Consider the following 18794-nt stretch of genomic DNA (forward strand, 5'->3'; position numbering starts at 1 on the left):
TATCTATAATTATAAAACAGAAATAAAGAATGATATCATCTGAAAGGTATTCTGAATTGCCTTATTCTAAATGTTTCTAGAACCCACGTCCCATCAAAAAGTGTATTTTCAGTGTTTTCTCTGGAAACTAATGCAATGGATCTCAAAAGTAAGCATGGTTCTGTGGAAAACCAAATGGGAATTTTCTTGAACCTTATAAGTAGTGCAGTTTTCCTCTTAATTTGTTACTTTCTTTAAAAAAAAAGTGTAGTTGGGTCTCACTACAAAGAGAAAAGAAGAAAATGAATTAACTTCCTGGTACACCATTATGATAAATTATATGATAGAGACTATGTTTGTTTTCTCATGCTTCCGATAATATTTTTAGCTACAAAAATATATCACCACATTTGCGACTCCATTACCAATAGCAAACAGCTCAACTCCTTCATCTTTGAGTTTCTGGGACGGAGCCTCCACATCATCCTGTGATTTTCCATCGGTAATAAGAACACCAATTTTCCGAGCACGAGGTCTCATGCCAGCTTGGGTCTTGAAGCTCTGCTGGCGAATGAAGTTCAAAGCCATGCCTAATGGAAGGTTTAGAAGACAGTGAGTCACATCACTTCACCATGCGCTTGACCAAGACGCGAGCAGAAAGGGCATCGGGGCATCCTGACTCACCTGTGAGGGTATTGCCCCCTTTGTAGGGCAAGTTTGCCACTGCTTGCAGCAAGCTCTTCTTGTCTTTGTGAGCATTTAGGTGCCACTCTGTTCTGGGGTCTCCACTGTACTGAGCAAGGGCTAAAATAACACCACTGATATCAGAGCACATGAAAGAGCATAATGAAAATGCTGAATGTCTCCAGTATTGTCAGAACCTACCAATTTGCACTCTTTTGGGACCAATCTCAAAGACTTCCACAATACGAGAAATGAAACTTCTCACGGTTCTAAAATTTGCTCGGCCGATGCTCCATGATCCGTCCACCAGCAACACAATGTCTGCTTCAGCTCTGGTGAGACACTCCATCCCTGACAGCAACCATGGAACAAGTCAGAAAGGAAGAAATGGTTGGCAGGGTTTCTCCTAGCCTGCCTCTGCCACCCCCCCACCCAGGGAGTGTTTCAATCCTGCAGTTCATCTAATGATTTAGAGTACAAGATTTTGATTTATTAAATTCAAATAGCAATCACAACAATCAATTCCTCCAAAGATGACTATTTCAGTGACAAATCTTTCCTTCATTTTTGACTACATTTCCTGGCCACATAGAGTCTGGAGACTAGAATCAGACCATTGCTGTCAATTTGAAAGGCTCACATAGGCAAGAGATGAAACAGTAAGTGACAATGCACAGCAAGCTAACAGTAAGCTATTAATAATTTTAATAAAATTATTATGATCTAAAGATAAGATGTTGTAGTCTTCTGCAATATTTAAGTCATTAGCAGACATGAATGGAATGGATGATTAAATGTGTACACTAGAAATGGTTTTAGTGAGCCAAAAAATATCTTTTAAAACAACTAAGCTCTCAGGTAACTATTATGTATATTATAAAGAATTAGACACATCAATTAAAATTAGACCTTCCTGATATATTTTTAAACCTGAAATACTAATGTATTATCTAGTTATTAATTATTTAACTTTACCATCTACTATGTATAAAAATCACATAATAAATTCAGATGGCGAAGCTCGCACATTTAAAAAAATCAAGAAAGAAGGAAGACTAGAAAAGTATACAAACAAATACACAAACTGAGAGCTGTAGGGAAAACAAGCACAGACACTGATAGGGTCTTTGGAAAGAGAAAAGAGTTCCAACATCCTCAGTGCACAAGCTACAAAATAAAAATATAAGTCAGTTAATATCATCATAACAGAAACAATAAAACGTGAAAAACAGCAAGATTTGACACTTTCATTTTTGTTATCCATATCCAACTTTTTAAATGCATACTTTTCTAAGAACTTTTATCCAATTTCTTGCAAACATTAGCATCTGCTGTTTATATATTTTTAAAAATTGAAGAATAATTAGTGATCATGATAATATCAAGTACAAAAATGTCATTCATTTATTATATACTTCAAGACTGAAGTCCCCCAAATATTATTCTGAGAACCTAACTAAGCCTTTGTAAGGCTACTCCTGCTCTGCTCAAATCTACTGTTTTTTAGTAAATGATAAAAAAAATTATAAATAAACTTTATCTACCACTTTCACCTCTAAGACTGTTAACGACTAGCTTCATTCACAGCCAGGCTATAATTATGGCAGGGACAAAAAACCTAAATGGTTTATGTTACCATTTTGCTTCCAAGTCCTGGTTGTCCACCTTTTTATGTAAGGTAAACTCTGCTTCCTGGCCCAAAGAAATTATTGAAGTAAAGATATATAATTATTTTAACAAGAAAAAAGTATTAGAAAAGTGTAGGAATTGTTATCAACACCTAGTAAAAACTCATCTTTTAAAAAATGCAATACTATGTAACTAACACAATGCTGAAGAGAAGCCCAAAAAAATATATTGTGAACAGTATGCTTGACTGGATGTCCTGAAGCAGTTTTTATAAACAGAAAAAGGAAAAGAAGTATGTAAATTATTTAAATAAATTTTAGTGAAAAATTTTTATATAGTTACTTCTCTTGTATAATAACCTAATAGTTCACATTTGAAGTAGTTTTATAATCCTAAGTTTTCCTAGGGGAATGTAGCTTAATTTCTTACCAGAGGATAAAATTGGCATTACAGTTGTGTCAGAAAGGGTTGTCATTTCTTGTCCAACAAGTGGTGAACTTTCTCCTCCATCAAACATTCCAAAAACATTTACTTTATAGGTGGTACCTGCCCTGAAATGGTAATGTATATAGTCTGTATGGGTCATTGGCTCAATTTTTTGCTTTGTAAAAGACATCTATCTTGAACAAACTTTCACTCAGAGGAACTTAACAATGTTCAGCATTGTAAGAGAAGAAAAGTGAATTCTATCACATTAAGTTTATGTTTACACTGTGGGGTATCAAGGGAAACCGGCTACCGAGCATTCTGGAGAACTCTAGGGATTCACAGAACCATTTCTGGCTTGCTTTTCTATCAAGGCAGAGTCCTACCATGACACACACTGTGTCAGAGGAGGATCTAGAGCTTTGCTCTTTCTGCTTCTAAGCAGTGGGCTTTAAGAAAGGGATTGAAATGTTATTCTTTGCAATGTAACATAAGGCACCTAGCACAATGCCTGGTGAATAGTAATTTGCCAATAAATTTCATCCTCTTTACACTGGTAAAAGTAAATAGCAAGCATTTATGTAGATTTTAGTATTATTGAATGAACCTTTAACAAACTTTCCAAAAGCCAATGCACAGTAGTCCATTCTTTCTTCTGTAATGAATGTAGGGTGCTGTTCAAAGTCAGACTTCTTTGTTTTTCACTGCATAATCTAAAACTGGATCTTTAACCAGTCCAAGTCTGCTTTGCCAGCTGGCACCAAGCACAGAGTCCTGTCCCTGGCTCCAATGTGTCACAATGAAGGAAGAGACTCACAGTTGTCATCTCAACATGAGTCACTTGAGCCCTTTGAGAAGGCACATGACCCCCACATTTCCCCGTGACTGGAATTATAGTGAAACTGTAATATGGAAGTTTAAAAAGCAAGGTGCTAACTTTTCAAAAGAAAATAGCCTTTTCTGATCACTAATAACAAAAAGGATTAAAACATTACAGTTTACTCAAGTTAAATTCTGTCACTAGCCCCTGAATTCTAACTCAAATCCAGCATCACAAAGCCTAAAAAACTTCTGTTGATGTTAAACACTGTGCTAGCTAACAGACATATAAGTGATGATTTGTATATGTCTACTGATTTTCAGAAGTTATGAAACTTTTAACACAAATTGATTCAATCTTTTAACATAAATGTAGTTAATTCCTACCTAAGTTCCTCCAAAACAACTGTGTTGTCATATGGTCCAACAACTAACTCTCCTAGTCTTCTGTCATCCCCCGTGGGGTGGAATGTGACTTTGTAGCCCTTCACTTCTCCAGGGGCAGGCTCCCAAGTCACTCGGAAACTTGACATAGTTGGGTCAGATGTTTTGAGGTTTCTGGGTGACTTAAATCGAGAAGCTATGTAAACAAAAAAATTAATGTTATCAATAGAACTAGACTTCAGAAATTTTCTATAAGCCCCTACAAAAATGCATATTTCTATGAAGGGTTAAATCTTTGTAGCATAAGATATCAAGTCCAATAAAAACCCTGATAACATAGTTAGCTGGGCTACCAAGAAGTATAAAAGTGTAAATAATTCTCACAATTTAGACTAAGCATTAATATATTACTGGATAGAATTATTTTACAAGGAACTCTCTCTCTCTCTCTCCATATATATATATATATTCTTGTGGTAGGTAAGCACTCCACCACTGAGCTACAACCCAGCCCAAGATTCAATTTTCAGCATTTACAAATGAAGTATATATATTAAAGTGTTTTTAAAGCATTTCATATGTTCCCTTCCAAATATTATTATATTGTTATTATTTGTACCTGTTGTCCCCGATCCTTGCCTAACTTTTCCTTCTCCTGTCTTATACATTGGGAGAACCATGATGTCATATGTAGTTTGGGGTTGAAGTCGCTTTAACACTGTTGAGGTGACTGCGGGTGGCACTTTAGCAACCATTTGTCTCCCTCCCCCCTGGGGGCGATATATAACACGATAGTTGACAACTCTTCCTGGTGCTGGTTTCCATGTAACTCTCATCGTATGTTCTGTTTCTTCATCCACTTTTAAGGTTTTGGAATCTTGGGATACTGTGAGATAAAAGGGAAATTAAAATATGCACCATGTTGAAAGAAAACATGAATGCCCATCTCATTTATATGAAAAGAAATTCTGTTGTTTCTTAAATGTGCACACTGTTCTCTTGCTTAGCATTGCAATCTCTCATAAATTCCCTATGGCGTGTGAGTCTAATCCCAGCAAGAGCTCGAAAGGTACTTTCCCTTTATCCAGCTAATACTAAAGAATGAAAGTTCATATTGCAGGGATTTCCTATTTGCATTCTAGAGACTTTAGTAAAGCAAACATCCAATTCCAGAGATGAGTTTTTAAATGTTTTATTATGTTTTCATCTGTAAAGAATTTCTCTAATAACAATGCCACAGAAAACACTAAAAATCAAGAATGCTAGAGTTAGAAATTTACTTAGGCCTTTTCGAAAAAAGTTGCAATCTACAATTGACTAGCCAGAGGTGTGGCTAACATTGTTCTTGTCGTTACCATGTACATGTAAGACCAGAAACATAAAAAATAGGAAACTAACACATAAAAACATTTCAAGGGATCTAAAGATGAATTGGTGTATATAATGAATATTTTAGAAGCAATATATGTTAGTAGTATTTGTGTAATGTATAAGTAATATTATCTGTTAAATTGCCATTTACTAATGTTTCACAATTATTAATAATTCATCAGACACAGCTCACCAAACATCCACAAGCAGCCAACATTCCTTTCTTATACATCATAAGTTTAGAAGCAGCATCATTTAATTCAGTTCAATTATCTAATTATTTTTAAAATCATAAGCATTTTTATAGGAAGAGATTAAGCTGAAGGAAACAAAAATATCAAAGAATCGTTCCTGATTTTAAGAGAAATTTTCATGCTCAAATCAACAAGAATCACATGAAACAACTAAAACACCTGGAAAAAAGCTTTTGAAAACCCACTAGTCTACAGACAGTGGGACATCAGTCAGCAGTAGACAGTTGATCCCTGAGAGTTAAGGAGCAGATGAGAGTCAGCTCTAGGACTGACCCAGCTTATTATTTGAAGAGAAGTTTTAGGCACCAGTATAGGAAGATGGACTCCAAATGGAGCCTCATGGTCTCCCCTAACTGAAAATGAGGGGAGTCCAAGACAACTAGAATTCACAGACCAGGAGACTAGCCAAAACAGCACATCTCAAAGAAAATGCTCCAAATGTATGCAAAAGTCCCCATTGAGCCTTCTACCCAGTACTAATTGGGCACGTGCGAGGAAATTACCTAAATCCAGGGAAAGAACCACACAAAAGAAATAGGGGAAACAATTCCTGGAGTTCATGTGGGACCAAAAATGTTCTTCTCCCAGTCAGAAAAGAAAAATCTGTATCTCTGTAGACATAATAGAGTAACTCAGGAGTTATTGCCTCGATAATAGAGAAAAATTAGTCCTAAACTAAAACAGAGCTTCAAACTAAGCTTTGGAAAGATTAAACTATTTACAAATAAAATTTAACTGTACTCCAAAAAAAAAAAAAGCTGAAGATTATTTGTAAGAATATAAAAATATTCAGCACCTAACAAGATAAAACTCACAGTGTCTGGCTTCTAATAAAAATTGTAAAACATGACAAGAAGGAAAATCTAAAGCTATGTTATGGACAGAATTATTTTGTCCCCACCACCACCACCATCCTGAAAACTCCTGTGTTGAAACTTTCAATGTCAATGGGTTGGTATTTGGAGACGAGACCTTTGAGGAGGTAGAGTTAAAGGAAGTTGTAAACATTACATGCCAATCCAATGGGATTAGTATTTTTATGAGAGGTAGGAGACACCAGAGAGCTCTCTCTCTCTTATCTCCCTAATTCCAGACTGAAAAAAAGCCATGTGATGACACAGTGAGAAGCTAGCTGACTGCAAACCAGGAAGAGAGCCCTCATTAGAAACCAAATCCTACCAGAACCTTGATCTTGGACTTTTCAGACTCCAGAACTGTGAAAAAAATTAACTCCATCAATGGTATTTTGTTATGGCATCCCAAGCTAACTAAGACAACATATGAGAAGAAGAAAGAAAATCAATCAATAGAAACAGAAGTAAAATGACAAAAATAAGCCAGGTGCTGGTGGCTCATGCCTATTATCCTACCTACGTAAGAGGCTGAGAAGGGGAGGACCATGGTTTGAGGACAGCCCAGGCAAAAAAGTTTGCTAGACCATATCAATGGAGAAAAACTGGGCTTGATGGCACATACCTCCCAGCAATATAGGGAGGAATAAAAATAGGAGGATGACCATCCAGGCCATCCTGGATGGAAAGTGAGACCCTATCTCCAGAATAACCAGAGCAAAAACGGCTAATGGAATGTTTTAAGGGGTAAAGCACCTGTCTAGCAAGCATGAAGCCTAAGTTCAAACCCCATTACCACAAAAAAGAAGGAAAAAAAAAGAAGTGGCATAATTTGTCAAAAGGTACATTAAAAGGTATAATTATATTCCAAGAAAGATTAAGCATATTAAGTAGAGATATAGAAAAAAATATATAAAAAGATCTAATGAAACTTCCAGAGATAAAAAATACCATGTTAAGAAGAAAAATGTATAGGATAGTGTTTACAATATAGTGGAATTGCAGAGAAAAATGACTAGCGAGCTTGATGACATGATAGTGGAAAATGAAGCATAAGGAAAGAGAGAGGATTGAAGTGGTAACAGCATCAGTGAACTGTGATAACTTCAAACAGGTTAATATATATGTGTGATTGGAACACCTGAAGAAAATAGCAGTGTAATAAGTGAAAATTTTTTTTAAATGATGGAATGATTTTTTTCAAATCCTATAAAAACTATAAACTCATAGATCCAAGAAATTCAGTGAACCCCAAGCACAAGAAACATGAAGAGAGGCATGCTAAGAAGAGACATCATAATCAGATTGCTTAAAATCAGTGACAAAAAGAAAATCTTGAAAGTAGGCATATTTTTAAAGAGATATAACACATATAAAGGCAAAAGATAATAATGATAAAATAGGTAGAGAAACTAATTATATGTTGTGAATTAAGTTTCCAAGAGATGTAAAAGTATATTTTTAGCCAAGAGTACATTAATCAAAATCTTTTATTTCACTTTAGAGTTTAAAGAAACTAAGAGAAGTCTAAGCCAAATCCATTACTTTCTGAAAACTTTAAAACTTGTTCAGATAAAGCTGGGAATAACGGTTCATGCTTGTAATCCAGCATTTGTGAAGCTGAGGCAAGACAATGTCGAGATGGAAGCCAGCCTAAGCTACATAGCAAGAACTAGTTTCAAAAAATAAACAACAAAAAAACTATTCAAGTTAATCCTTATTCTTTATTACTCTTCCATAGTGAGTTAACTATTAAAAGAAAATACATAAATTTTCAAAAAAATGTAAAGCCGTTACCTAAAATTTTAAAAACAGTATGGGAAAGAAAAATAGAAATAGAAAAATATAATCTGCTTAGATTTTTACCGTTACAATGTTCACAAATTAATCTAACACTTTTTCTACAAGGTATTGTGTTAAAATATGTTTTATGACCTCGTATTTCCATCTCTTAAATTTTTACTCAGTGAAACAAGACATCTCTATGTTATCCAAAATTCACAAACCAATTTCCCACAGCTCATAATTGAGAAAAATGGAAATTTAAATCTTATGAGTATCTGTTTCCAAAAAAATGGAATTCCAAACTTCAAAATCTTTCCAAATTTAAACATGTTAATAGCAGCCAAATGCTGTACCTCATACTTTGACATATTCCATGCATCTCAATAATATTCCTGACTTTTCATTAACTACTTTTTATTAACTTCTCATTAACTCTTTATAGTAACAGAATTTAAATAAAGTACTTCACATCTAATCTTACTTTCAATGGCAAACTAGACTTTAGATTAAAAAAAAAACCCTTATTGGCTTCTCATAACAAAAAAAAGCAAGACTTTTCAAGTCATTCATAGGGATGCCACACGTTATAAAATTCTGTAACATCCTCACACACTTTAATTTCTTTCTGTCTTTTAGCAATGCATACATGATACTTCAAACACCCCTGTGCCAACTGTTAAACCAGAAGTATGAGGAGAGACATTAGGCAACTTCCCCTCTGCTTGCTTTCTAGTATCAATTCATGGCTTCCATCCTATCAACAGTCTATGTACCATGCCCCTGAGGTTCAGGAGAAAGTGATGCTAAAGGCATTTCTTAAAGGTCCCTTAGAAGCACCTATGAAACTATACAAGCATTACCTGGTGGTCCTGCCAAGTAATCTACACCTCAGGATTCGTGCACCACCTAAACACCAGATCTCACCCACAAGTCTGCACGTACTTTCTACACAGCTTTATTTTCCACCATGAGAGCAAAGTAAAACACAACAGAACAGTGGTAGAGGACTGAGGCATGCCTTGCAAGCACAAAGCCTTGAGTTCAAACTCCAGTACTACCAAAAAAAAAAAATCTCAGTAATAGAAAAAGAAAGGTTTATGTCTTCTCTTAGCATTTGAGCTTTTATATACTCTCTAAAAAGAAGTTCAAAAGAGTTTTTCTATTCACTAACTTTTAAAACAATCAATTAACCAAGAAATACTAAAAAGTTCTTAGATCCTTATCTTTGAAGACAAGAAAGTTTATTTAGTTTATGCTTATATACCTACCTGCTTTTAGCTAAAATGCATCCCTTGTGGAAATTTTGGACCCTAAGTAATTATTTGAAGGCTCAGACAGTTTTGGGAAAAGCACAATGGAGGTGTTCTGAAAAAATCATCTAAACACATACACTTCTATAATTTTCAGCCATATGAATTTTATCTTTTTTTCAGTAAACAAATGTAGGCAAATGTATCATATCTTGCCTAAGTTTGCAATATGGCCTCTCTTACAACAAATGAATTTCCACCAGAATAGAGGATGAATTTCTGCCAGGTTTCTAAACTGCAGCAGCCAATATATTCCAGACACAAGATTTTATTTACTACCATGGAAACCAATCGCGAATATCTGACAAATATGCCTTTTCACATATTTAAATTTCCTGTAAGGAGTTTGATTTTTTTTGAAAGCTAGTTAATTTAGACAAATTTAAACTTAGACATATCCAACTGAGCTTGCCAGTGATAAAAAGAAAATGAGTTCCTCAGACGACTCAGACCAAAAGATTGTAGTTAAAGGACAATTTGAAATAAGGACATGGTACTTAACTGAAAATCCTCCTGGCACTTCCCTCTCTCTCTTTCTTTGCCAGAAAAATCACCAAATTCTTCTACTTCTGTCTAATAGAAGAAAATGTTCCACTTCTTTCCCCTTTTCCTAAGATCCTCCCAAAACAAAAAGAATAAAGTTTTTCCTACAGAAGCTTAGAAATGCCCATGTACAACAAATGTCTTTTTGCTTAGGGTTTGTTCTGGTTTGTTTTTAATAGACTTTACTTTTTAGAAGGATTTTGGGTTCACAAAATTAAGCAGTGAGTACAGAGATTTCCCATATACCCTTCCCTACCCCCCCACATGCAGACCATCCTCCATTATTCACATCCCCCACCAAAGTGATACACTTGTTAAATTTACTGAACCTCCATTGACATATCATCATCATTCAAACAAATAACTTTTTAGGAAACAGAATTAAGAAATCTTGCGCCAGGCATGGTGGCACACGTCTATAATCCCATCTCCTCAGGAATAGAGATGAGGAGGATCACAGTCTGAGGCCGGTCTCCGGTGAAAAACTCAAGCAAGACCCTATCTGAAAAATAAATAGACCAAAAAGGGCTAGGGGCATGGCTCAAGAGGTAAAGCATCTTTCTAGCAAGCACAAGGCCCTGAGTTCAATCCCTAGCACCACAAAGAAATCATGATCCACCGGCCATGTGAAGTATAATAAATCACTCACAATTATTCATAAGAAGAATAGCGGTGAACTCACCCCTGTTAGAATAGCCATCATTAGCAACACCACCAACAACAGGTGTTGGTGAGGATTTGGGGAAAAAGGAACCCTCTTACACTGTTGGTGGGAATGTAAACTAGTACAACCACTCTGGAAAAAAATTTGGAGGCTACTTCAAAAGCTAAACATCGATCTACCATTTGATCCAGCAATACCACTCTTGGGAATATACCCAAAAGACTGTGACACAGGTTACTCCAGAGGCCCCCTCACACCCATGTTTATTGCGGCACTATTCACGATAGCCAAGTTATGGAAACAGCCAAGATGCCCCACCACTGACGAATGGATTAAGAAAATGTGGTATCTATACACAATGGAATTTTATGCAGCCATGAAGAAGAACGAAATGTTATCATTTGCTGGTAAATGGATGGAATTGGAGAACATCATTCTGAGTGAGGTTAGCCTGGCCCAAAAGACCAAAAATCATATGTTCTCCCTCATATGTGGACATTAGATCAAGGGCAAGCACAACAAGGGGACTGGACTTTGATCACATGATAAAAGCGAGAGCACACAAGGGAGGGTTGAAGATAGGTAAGACACCTAAAAAATTAGCTAGCATTTGTTGCTGTTAACGCAGAGAAACTAAAGCAGATACCTTAAAAGCAACTGAGGCCAATAGGAAAAGGGGACCAGGAACTAGAGAAAAGGTTAGATCAAAAAGAATTAACCTAGAAGGTAACACACACGCACAGGAAATTAATGTGAGTTAACGCCCTGTATAGCTATCCTTATCTCAACCAGTAAAAACCCTTGTTCCTTCCTATTATTGCTTATACTCTCTCTACAACAAAATTAGAAATAAGGGCAAAGTAGTTTCTGCTGTGTATTGAGGGGTTTTGGGGTGAGGGAGGGGGCGCAGTGGGTGGTAAGGGAGGGGGTGGTGGCAGGGGGGAGAAATGACCCAAGCCTTGTATGCACATATGAATAAAAAAAAAAAAAAAAAAGAACAGCGGTGAAATAGAGGTAAATCTGGGCCACCAGAAAATTAAGTGGACTTTTGATTTTTAAGTTTAGCAAATATGATAGAAATAAAGTAAGCGGCTAAGCACTATACTCAGTGCTGTGTACATTGTTATTTCATTTAATGCCCACGACAACTATCACAGATCTGTTGTCTAGATCCTACAGATTAGGGAACTCGAAGGGAAGTAACTTAAGCAAGATCACCAACTGTAAATGTGCCTGAATTCTCTTTGTCTCCATAGGAGCTGACCTTTTACAACTGAGCACCTATGTAATTGATCATTCCACCAGAAAAGAAAAGAAAAAAAAAAAAGACAAACATTGACAGTTGAAAGGGATTCAATATTTCAAAATTTGACATATTTTTACATTAACCTAATCTGAAATTGAACCCATATTCTTTAATGATTATAATTATTCACTTTTATTTTATCATATGAAGAAAGAACTTCCCATGCTTAAACTACACGTGAGTGTAGCAGGTAGCCCTTACACACACTCAGACACACCTGTGATGTTACCTACATTCAGTCGTGGCATCTCCAGTCAACGGTTCTCCTTCTCCACTGCTGTAAGTTGCAAAAACGGAAATTTTGTATTTGGTCTCTGGCTGCAGATTTTCTATTACAGTGTAAATTGCATCTCCAGGAAGATTTTTCTCCCCAGCCTCAACATCATCATAAAGCGATTTCCATGAGACCCTGTATCCACGAACCATTCCTGGAGCAGATATCCAATAAGCGCCAACTGACGTGTCAGTGATATCCTTAATAACTAAGTCTTGAGGTGAGCCAAGTTCTAGAATAAAAATTAAAGGAGAATCACTTTTAAATGTCTACTAGATATTTAAATATTTATTCATCCTGGTGGATATAGAACTTGGTAGACCCAATCTCAACTTGTTTAAAATTGTCCATTCTTCTTTCTGGTCTTCTTTTGTCCAGTTCCATTAATAGAACAGATTGGTGGGATAAAACTTCAGATTCATATCATTCCTATCAACCTTGCCCCTATAGGACCAGACAGATTGTAAAGTTCTCCAGATCAAGATTGACATCCAAATTTGAGGGAATACATGCTTATATAGTTTAAAAAGTAGAAGTGCAAATTTTCAATATAGCTTAACCCAAATAAAACTAAAAACCACCAATTCTGGAAAACTTAAAAGTGATTAGTCATCAAAATAAAACATACCACTTGTTCTAGCTGATCAAAAACGTCTGCTACTAAATTTTGGCTTATTCAAGAAAAAAAATCTAACCCAAATGGAAACTATGGAAACCTCAACTTAATAGAAGGCACAGATGTCTTCCAATAAAACCCTCACTTTCCATATTTGAAGTGTAATCTAAATATACACATCACTTTATATTGGCTATCTTTACTAGGTTTTATGCTATGGTGTGACATAACATAAAGCTATCCACTTCCTCAGCATACATGTTGCCAATAATTGTTGAATACTCATGTAAATGATGTGCAATGCTCTTATAAGAAATTTTCCTCCATTTTATTAGCATATATTCATTGTATGAGGGGGGGATTTGTTTTGACAGTTCTGAATAGCCTTACATTGCACATTGGTTAGGTCACCCTCTCCATCTCCTCCACGCCATCCCTCCCCACCCCGCTTAAAGCAATCGCAAGAGGTTTCATCATTGTATTTCTTATTTGTATATGAAGCCCATCTACCACATTCTTTCACCTTCATCTCCTCCTTTCAGCCTCCTCCCATTACAAAAATTTTAAAGGCTGTTATTTTACTTCATTCAGACTAAAGATATCTTAAAACTACTCATAATTAAACAGTTAAATTTCAGCACAAAAATAAAGATAACAATTAATGAAAAAGAAACATCAGTATGCAAAAACCTATCATATGTGGTTGAATTGGGGGAAAATAAATAAAGCAGGAGCTGGACAGCCTACCAGACCACAGGTCCAAATGGAAAATTCTAACTCCATTATAAATAACTTTAACTGCTGACAAGACATCTCATCTCTGGAAGGAAATTACATATTTTATTGCAACCAAGAATACTTATTTTCAAGAACACATTAACTTTTTCCCCAAATACTTGAAGGCTAATTCTCATTTGAAAGTTTTCTTTTGCTGAACACTATTTTGTTTTCTTTACTTGCAAAAAAATAGAAAAGTGCAATTTCAGGTTGTTTTTGGTTTTTTTTTTTTTTTTTTTTCCTTTGGTTTGATTATTGAGGTTTTTTGTTTGCTTCTTAGCCATTTTAATAGATGGCTTCCAACAAGAAGTCTCTAAGTTTTAAAGATGCAGTATGTTTTTCCTTTGCTTGGTAAATACAATTTTTCCATATAGGCCTTTTCTCCTAAATTTCTTAAGTTGCAGTCAAGAAGAACTACTATGGAATGACCTTTCTTGAAAATGACCTTGAATTTAAATGAGCTAAATACTGAATGAATGACATTCCAAAACTATGCAAGACAAAGTTAGTTAGGATGTGGGAATTATCTTCCAAATTAACACCAGGGTAACTTGCAAGGAATAATTTCAGCTTCTGTGTTTTCTAAAATCTGTGGTTCTCAGTCTGATTTTCTCCCTATTTTCTACAGAAGTGAATTTGTGACACTGTTTATTTCCATGACAACAGACATCAACCTCACAAATACAAGTTAATGGTTTTACTGTGAGAAAAATAACAGGAAGAGAATTATGGTTGAAGCAAAAATACATTCACAAAGACACTTCTGAGCTTAAAACAAAAGGATCCCAGGTCACCAGACATGTCTCTCCATGGATTTTCACCAACTATTTTAGCACTCCAAAACCTATAAAGCTAGAACAAAATACTAGGATAATGACAATAAAAATCTCTGCCAGGTTTATCATTGTCCTGAAAACAATCTGCAAAAGCATTTGTTAAGATGCAAATGAAATTATCAACTAAAAAATATTTGAGTCCTCATTAGTGGCATGACAACACTAATTTGAGTGAACATTGAGAACGTTCTCAATCACCGTGGGGAAAAATCCTCAAAAAGTCATAGTTTCTGTCTGTGGTATGTAAAGACATTATTTGTAGGCACTCTCACTACTACATTCCATGCTAGTGACAAAGAAACAGACTCCAAAGAAGGGGGAAAGATACATCAGTTCAGAAGCCAATATTAGAAAGACAAATGGATCTCTTGCATGTCAGTCAGTTTGTTAAGGATGTTCCTAAATGCTAAGTTTACACTATTAGACATATTGATAAATTTCTTCTCCAAAAGAGCTGAGTGTTCTTATCTGTTGTATTACAAGACATTTTGCAATGCAAAAATTTTGAGGAAATGATAACACTTATGACATGCAATCTTTATCAGATCTATAACCCTTGAAGTTTTTAAAAATGTGATCTTGGTTTAGCCAGACATTAGATTACCAAAAAGTGAAGCAGCTGTATATCACCCTGTGGTACACATGGTAAAATGCAGGATGGAAAGTGGCCAGGTTGGTATTGGCACTAGGTGTGCAGCCAGCTGAGCTGGCCACCAGCAGGCCATGTCACATCCTAGGGCTTAGCCCTCAGCAGCAGCTGAACTGGACCTGATCAGACACATGAAATTGGCTGTAGAGCCAAAAGCTTACCCCTGCCCAATCAGTTAAATCAGAATATCTGTGGCTGTGCCTAAGTACTGATGTTTTCTAAAAATCTTTAAGTCTGCTCTTAAAGATTCTAATTCTTCTACTAGTCTATATTCTTATCTCCATCTTTTTTGTTGTTGTGTTGTTCCTCTTCTTTTCCTGCAGCTCTTTGAGGCCTATTTAATTGGAAGGTGTGTTTGGTCAGTATCAGAAGGAAACTTAACACTTGCTTTCACTGAGAAATGGGACTCCTTAAAAATAAAGGCAGGTGTGGTGAAAGAAAAACGAGTCAAAATGTTGCCCATGGTGAAGCTCCATGGCTCCTTTACTGTACGATTATAGTGCCATGTACCACAAATCACCCTGGTGGTAGCAGAATGATCTCAAGGCTGATCCTCAGTTGACTGAGAAGTTCATTTAAACTTCTCCTCACATCCTGTCCATCCCATAAAACACAAGGCTGCTCACCCCTCTCTCTTCTCTCTATCCTGTCTTCAAAAGTCAACCATGGCTTTCAGTTCATACTTGTTATTGAACAGTTGGTCACATTTTCATGGGATGAGGTTCAAAGTGTTATCTAGCCAGGCATTTGCTTGTTTATATTACAATGTCTCTTTTGTCCTCAATATAAGGAACTCCAGACATCAATAATTACAGGGAGAAATTATTTGGCTTGTTTTGGTTTAGTTTTGTTAGGTAGGGCTTAAGCAACAGTCATACTTTAGAGTATGTAAGAAGGAAGAGAAGTCAGAAGTCCGGTCTCTGGCCTCTCTTCTGGAAACATTACTATTCCTTAAACGTGACTATATAGTAGCCATGACAATGAACAGAAACCAAACCCTGGAGACTTTGTTCCTGTCTCACTATCTTTCTCTGAGCCCAGATCCACTTCTGCTGCAACAGTGGCTTCCTCCCTCCTGTTCTAAGTCCTTCAAATGTATGTTTTATGGTGCTGGCATTTGTTCAGGTGTTTCACCTAAGTAACATTTTTTTCAATAATATTTAACCCATTGTGTTTGATTTCTTAAGTTCTAGACATGCCTATGCTCCCTATATTACACTTATCTCAGGTAAAGCATCTCTGGCATTTGTTGCAAGCAAGTAATGTTCTGTAACAGCAGATTACATCCTTTTTATTCCTGTGATTCCATCTAAATAGTTTCCTATATACTGTATTCTTCCAAATATAGTACCAGTGTAAGTCCAATAGTAACAATGCATTTCTGTCATAGATTTAAAGGTATAAAATGCTATCAGGTTTTGAATTTTTGATACTCAGAATTTCTGTCCTGGTTATAAAACATATTCACATACATATATTCAAAAGGCATTTCTCCATGCCTGCTTGCATTTCATCTGTGCTGTTGTTGAGGGAAGTAATTCAGGCAGGTACATCTGAACATCCATAAGGGGTTGATTTATACACTTTTTTTCCACATTCTAGGCCAAAGAACTAATGCCTCAGCTTCTTACTTAAATGTTTCCTTAGCCCTTTTCCATTTACTTTCTAAAGAGCAAATTATCATCCAATTCAAATATAATTACAATACAAATTAGCCAGTGATGCTAACTGAAAAATTAATCATCATGAAATGAAACTGCATTTCATCTTATAGATTGTTCCAGCCAGCTTTCACTAAGTTTCACATACCACTTTCAAAAATAGAAGTTAAATTGAAAATGTAATGTAAACACTCTTCTAAATCAATTTGTCTTTTCCGTTAAAGCTTAGCTCCAAAGTCATCCAACTTTCCACCACAGAATACAGAAGACCTACTTCTGGATAACATTCATGTGGAAATCCACTTGATTTACAACCAATGAATTAGCACCACCATTCCAAAGGACAGAGTTCACTGTTGATAAGTTAACTCAGTTACTTTAAGTAACATGTAATTCTTAAAAGCCTTTTAATTAAATTACAGTTCAACTTCAGAGTCTGCACAAGCAACAAGAAATGTCTTCCATAGCTATTACCTCTCCCATTTTAGTTAGATTCTTTTCTGATGAGCAATTAACTCACAGAAAAGGAACTATGAATTACTGTTCAGCAATTGTACTAAGGTTCCTTAGCAATATCAGAATTGTTATACCCAGAATGTACGATTTTTCAAATTATGAGACAGCAGTAAATCTAGGAAAACACAGAGGACTTGTTTAGCCCATCTTGAAGAAATCCCATGTTATTCAACAAAATGCAGAATTCCTGTGATGTGCTAAAACCTTCATTGTAACAAAATGTCAGTGAGTTAGCTTGGTTTGATCTGTGGGAAGCCATTCATGTAACACTGGTAAGGTTGCTACAGCAACTGAAACAAAGGAAATACTGAAAAGTCATACTTTCCATAGCCAAAACACAACACTCAAAGATTTTTTAAAAGACTATACTATTCCCATACTCATATTTTCATTCATTTGTGACAAAACCCTGAATATAAATGAGCATTACTCATTTAGAGGTTTATAAATGCAAGATTTCCTCTCTCTAAGTGTTAACATGACTACTAACATTTCTATCAAGACTTAAAGCGCATTTACACACATAGCAATGCTTTACTAATCACATTAAGCCTATCTAGTTTAATAACAACAGGAAGAAAAAACAATGTAAATCAAACCTAATGGTTTGTGCTCAGATTCCTCTGAAGCTTGGATCTGAAATAGTAATAATCTCTGCCTTTGTGATTCTATTGCATACAATACTACAGCCAACCAGGAACTTCCCCAGTGCCAGTGGTCATAAATCTCTCTTACAGAGACAGGGAAATTTTCTGCGTTTCAAAAAAACAACAACAAAAAAAAGTACTAGGAAACAAATTCAAGTTAGGGATGGTTGTAGACCATACCAAATACTTTAAAAAAAAAGAAGAACGATATTTTGCTCTTGGGATGAAAGCCACAATGCTCTTGAGGTATTTTATGAAGTTTTCAACCTACAGCAAGCTCTTGCAGGTTGACTCCATGCCTCTGGATAGAAGAAACATTCCTTTAAGGTTTGCTCTAACCACCTTCTCTCCCAAGAGAAAAACAGATTAGAAAACCAGAGCCCTCAACAGCAGTTGCCTGGCTGGCTCTGCTTCTGGGCTTTCCATTCCCTGCATTTACCATCATATCCTACTCCTGTATATGGTATGTGGATTTGGCTAGGTTAGTATAATAAAATGGAATGGAATAACCAGGGGCAAAATATCATCTATTGTTTTAATTTAGTCACAACTATGCTTTCACATATTTGTCAAGTTTACCACACACAATGCAATGGGATAAATATGTTAATAAAATCAGACCAGCAACATTTTTTGTAATCTTCACTGTAGTAGAGAGTGCTAGTGTAAGTGGAAAATAAATTTTTTTATTACTGCAATTTAGTTTCAAACTAACTATATTTTTAAGCAACTTGAAAACCATTTAACTTTATTCCTTCTCAGGAAATGGAAAACTGTAGTTTTAAAAATTAATTTTGCTTCCTGTGTATCTCC

The 18794-nt window shown here is 35.7% G+C and overlaps 1 protein-coding gene across 5 annotated transcripts in view; it reads right to left on the reverse strand.

The window, feature by feature from the left end:
- The window catches only part of Col12a1 (collagen type XII alpha 1 chain), a 120095-nt gene that overhangs the window by 73276 nt on the left and 28025 nt on the right, over window positions 1-18794 (reverse strand). For 3 of the 5 annotated variants that reach the window (XM_074079357.1, XM_074079361.1, XM_020167266.2), the window contains exons 14-20: window positions 12239-12511; window positions 4541-4807; window positions 3925-4117; window positions 2722-2843; window positions 865-1014; window positions 664-783; window positions 405-569 (exon numbers count right to left, since the gene is read on the reverse strand). In XM_074079357.1, coding sequence (XP_073935458.1) covers window positions 405-569; window positions 664-783; window positions 865-1014; window positions 2722-2843; window positions 3925-4117; window positions 4541-4807; window positions 12239-12511 — 1290 coding nt within the window. The remainder of the gene's footprint in view (window positions 1-404; window positions 570-663; window positions 784-864; window positions 1015-2721; window positions 2844-3924; window positions 4118-4540; window positions 4808-12238; window positions 12512-18794) is intronic. The other 2 variants (XM_074079375.1, XM_074079384.1) reach the window with 1 other exon arrangement.

This window comes from Castor canadensis, chromosome 1 (assembly GCF_047511655.1).
Source record: "Castor canadensis chromosome 1, mCasCan1.hap1v2, whole genome shotgun sequence".
Lineage (NCBI taxonomy): Eukaryota > Metazoa > Chordata > Mammalia > Rodentia > Castoridae > Castor > Castor canadensis.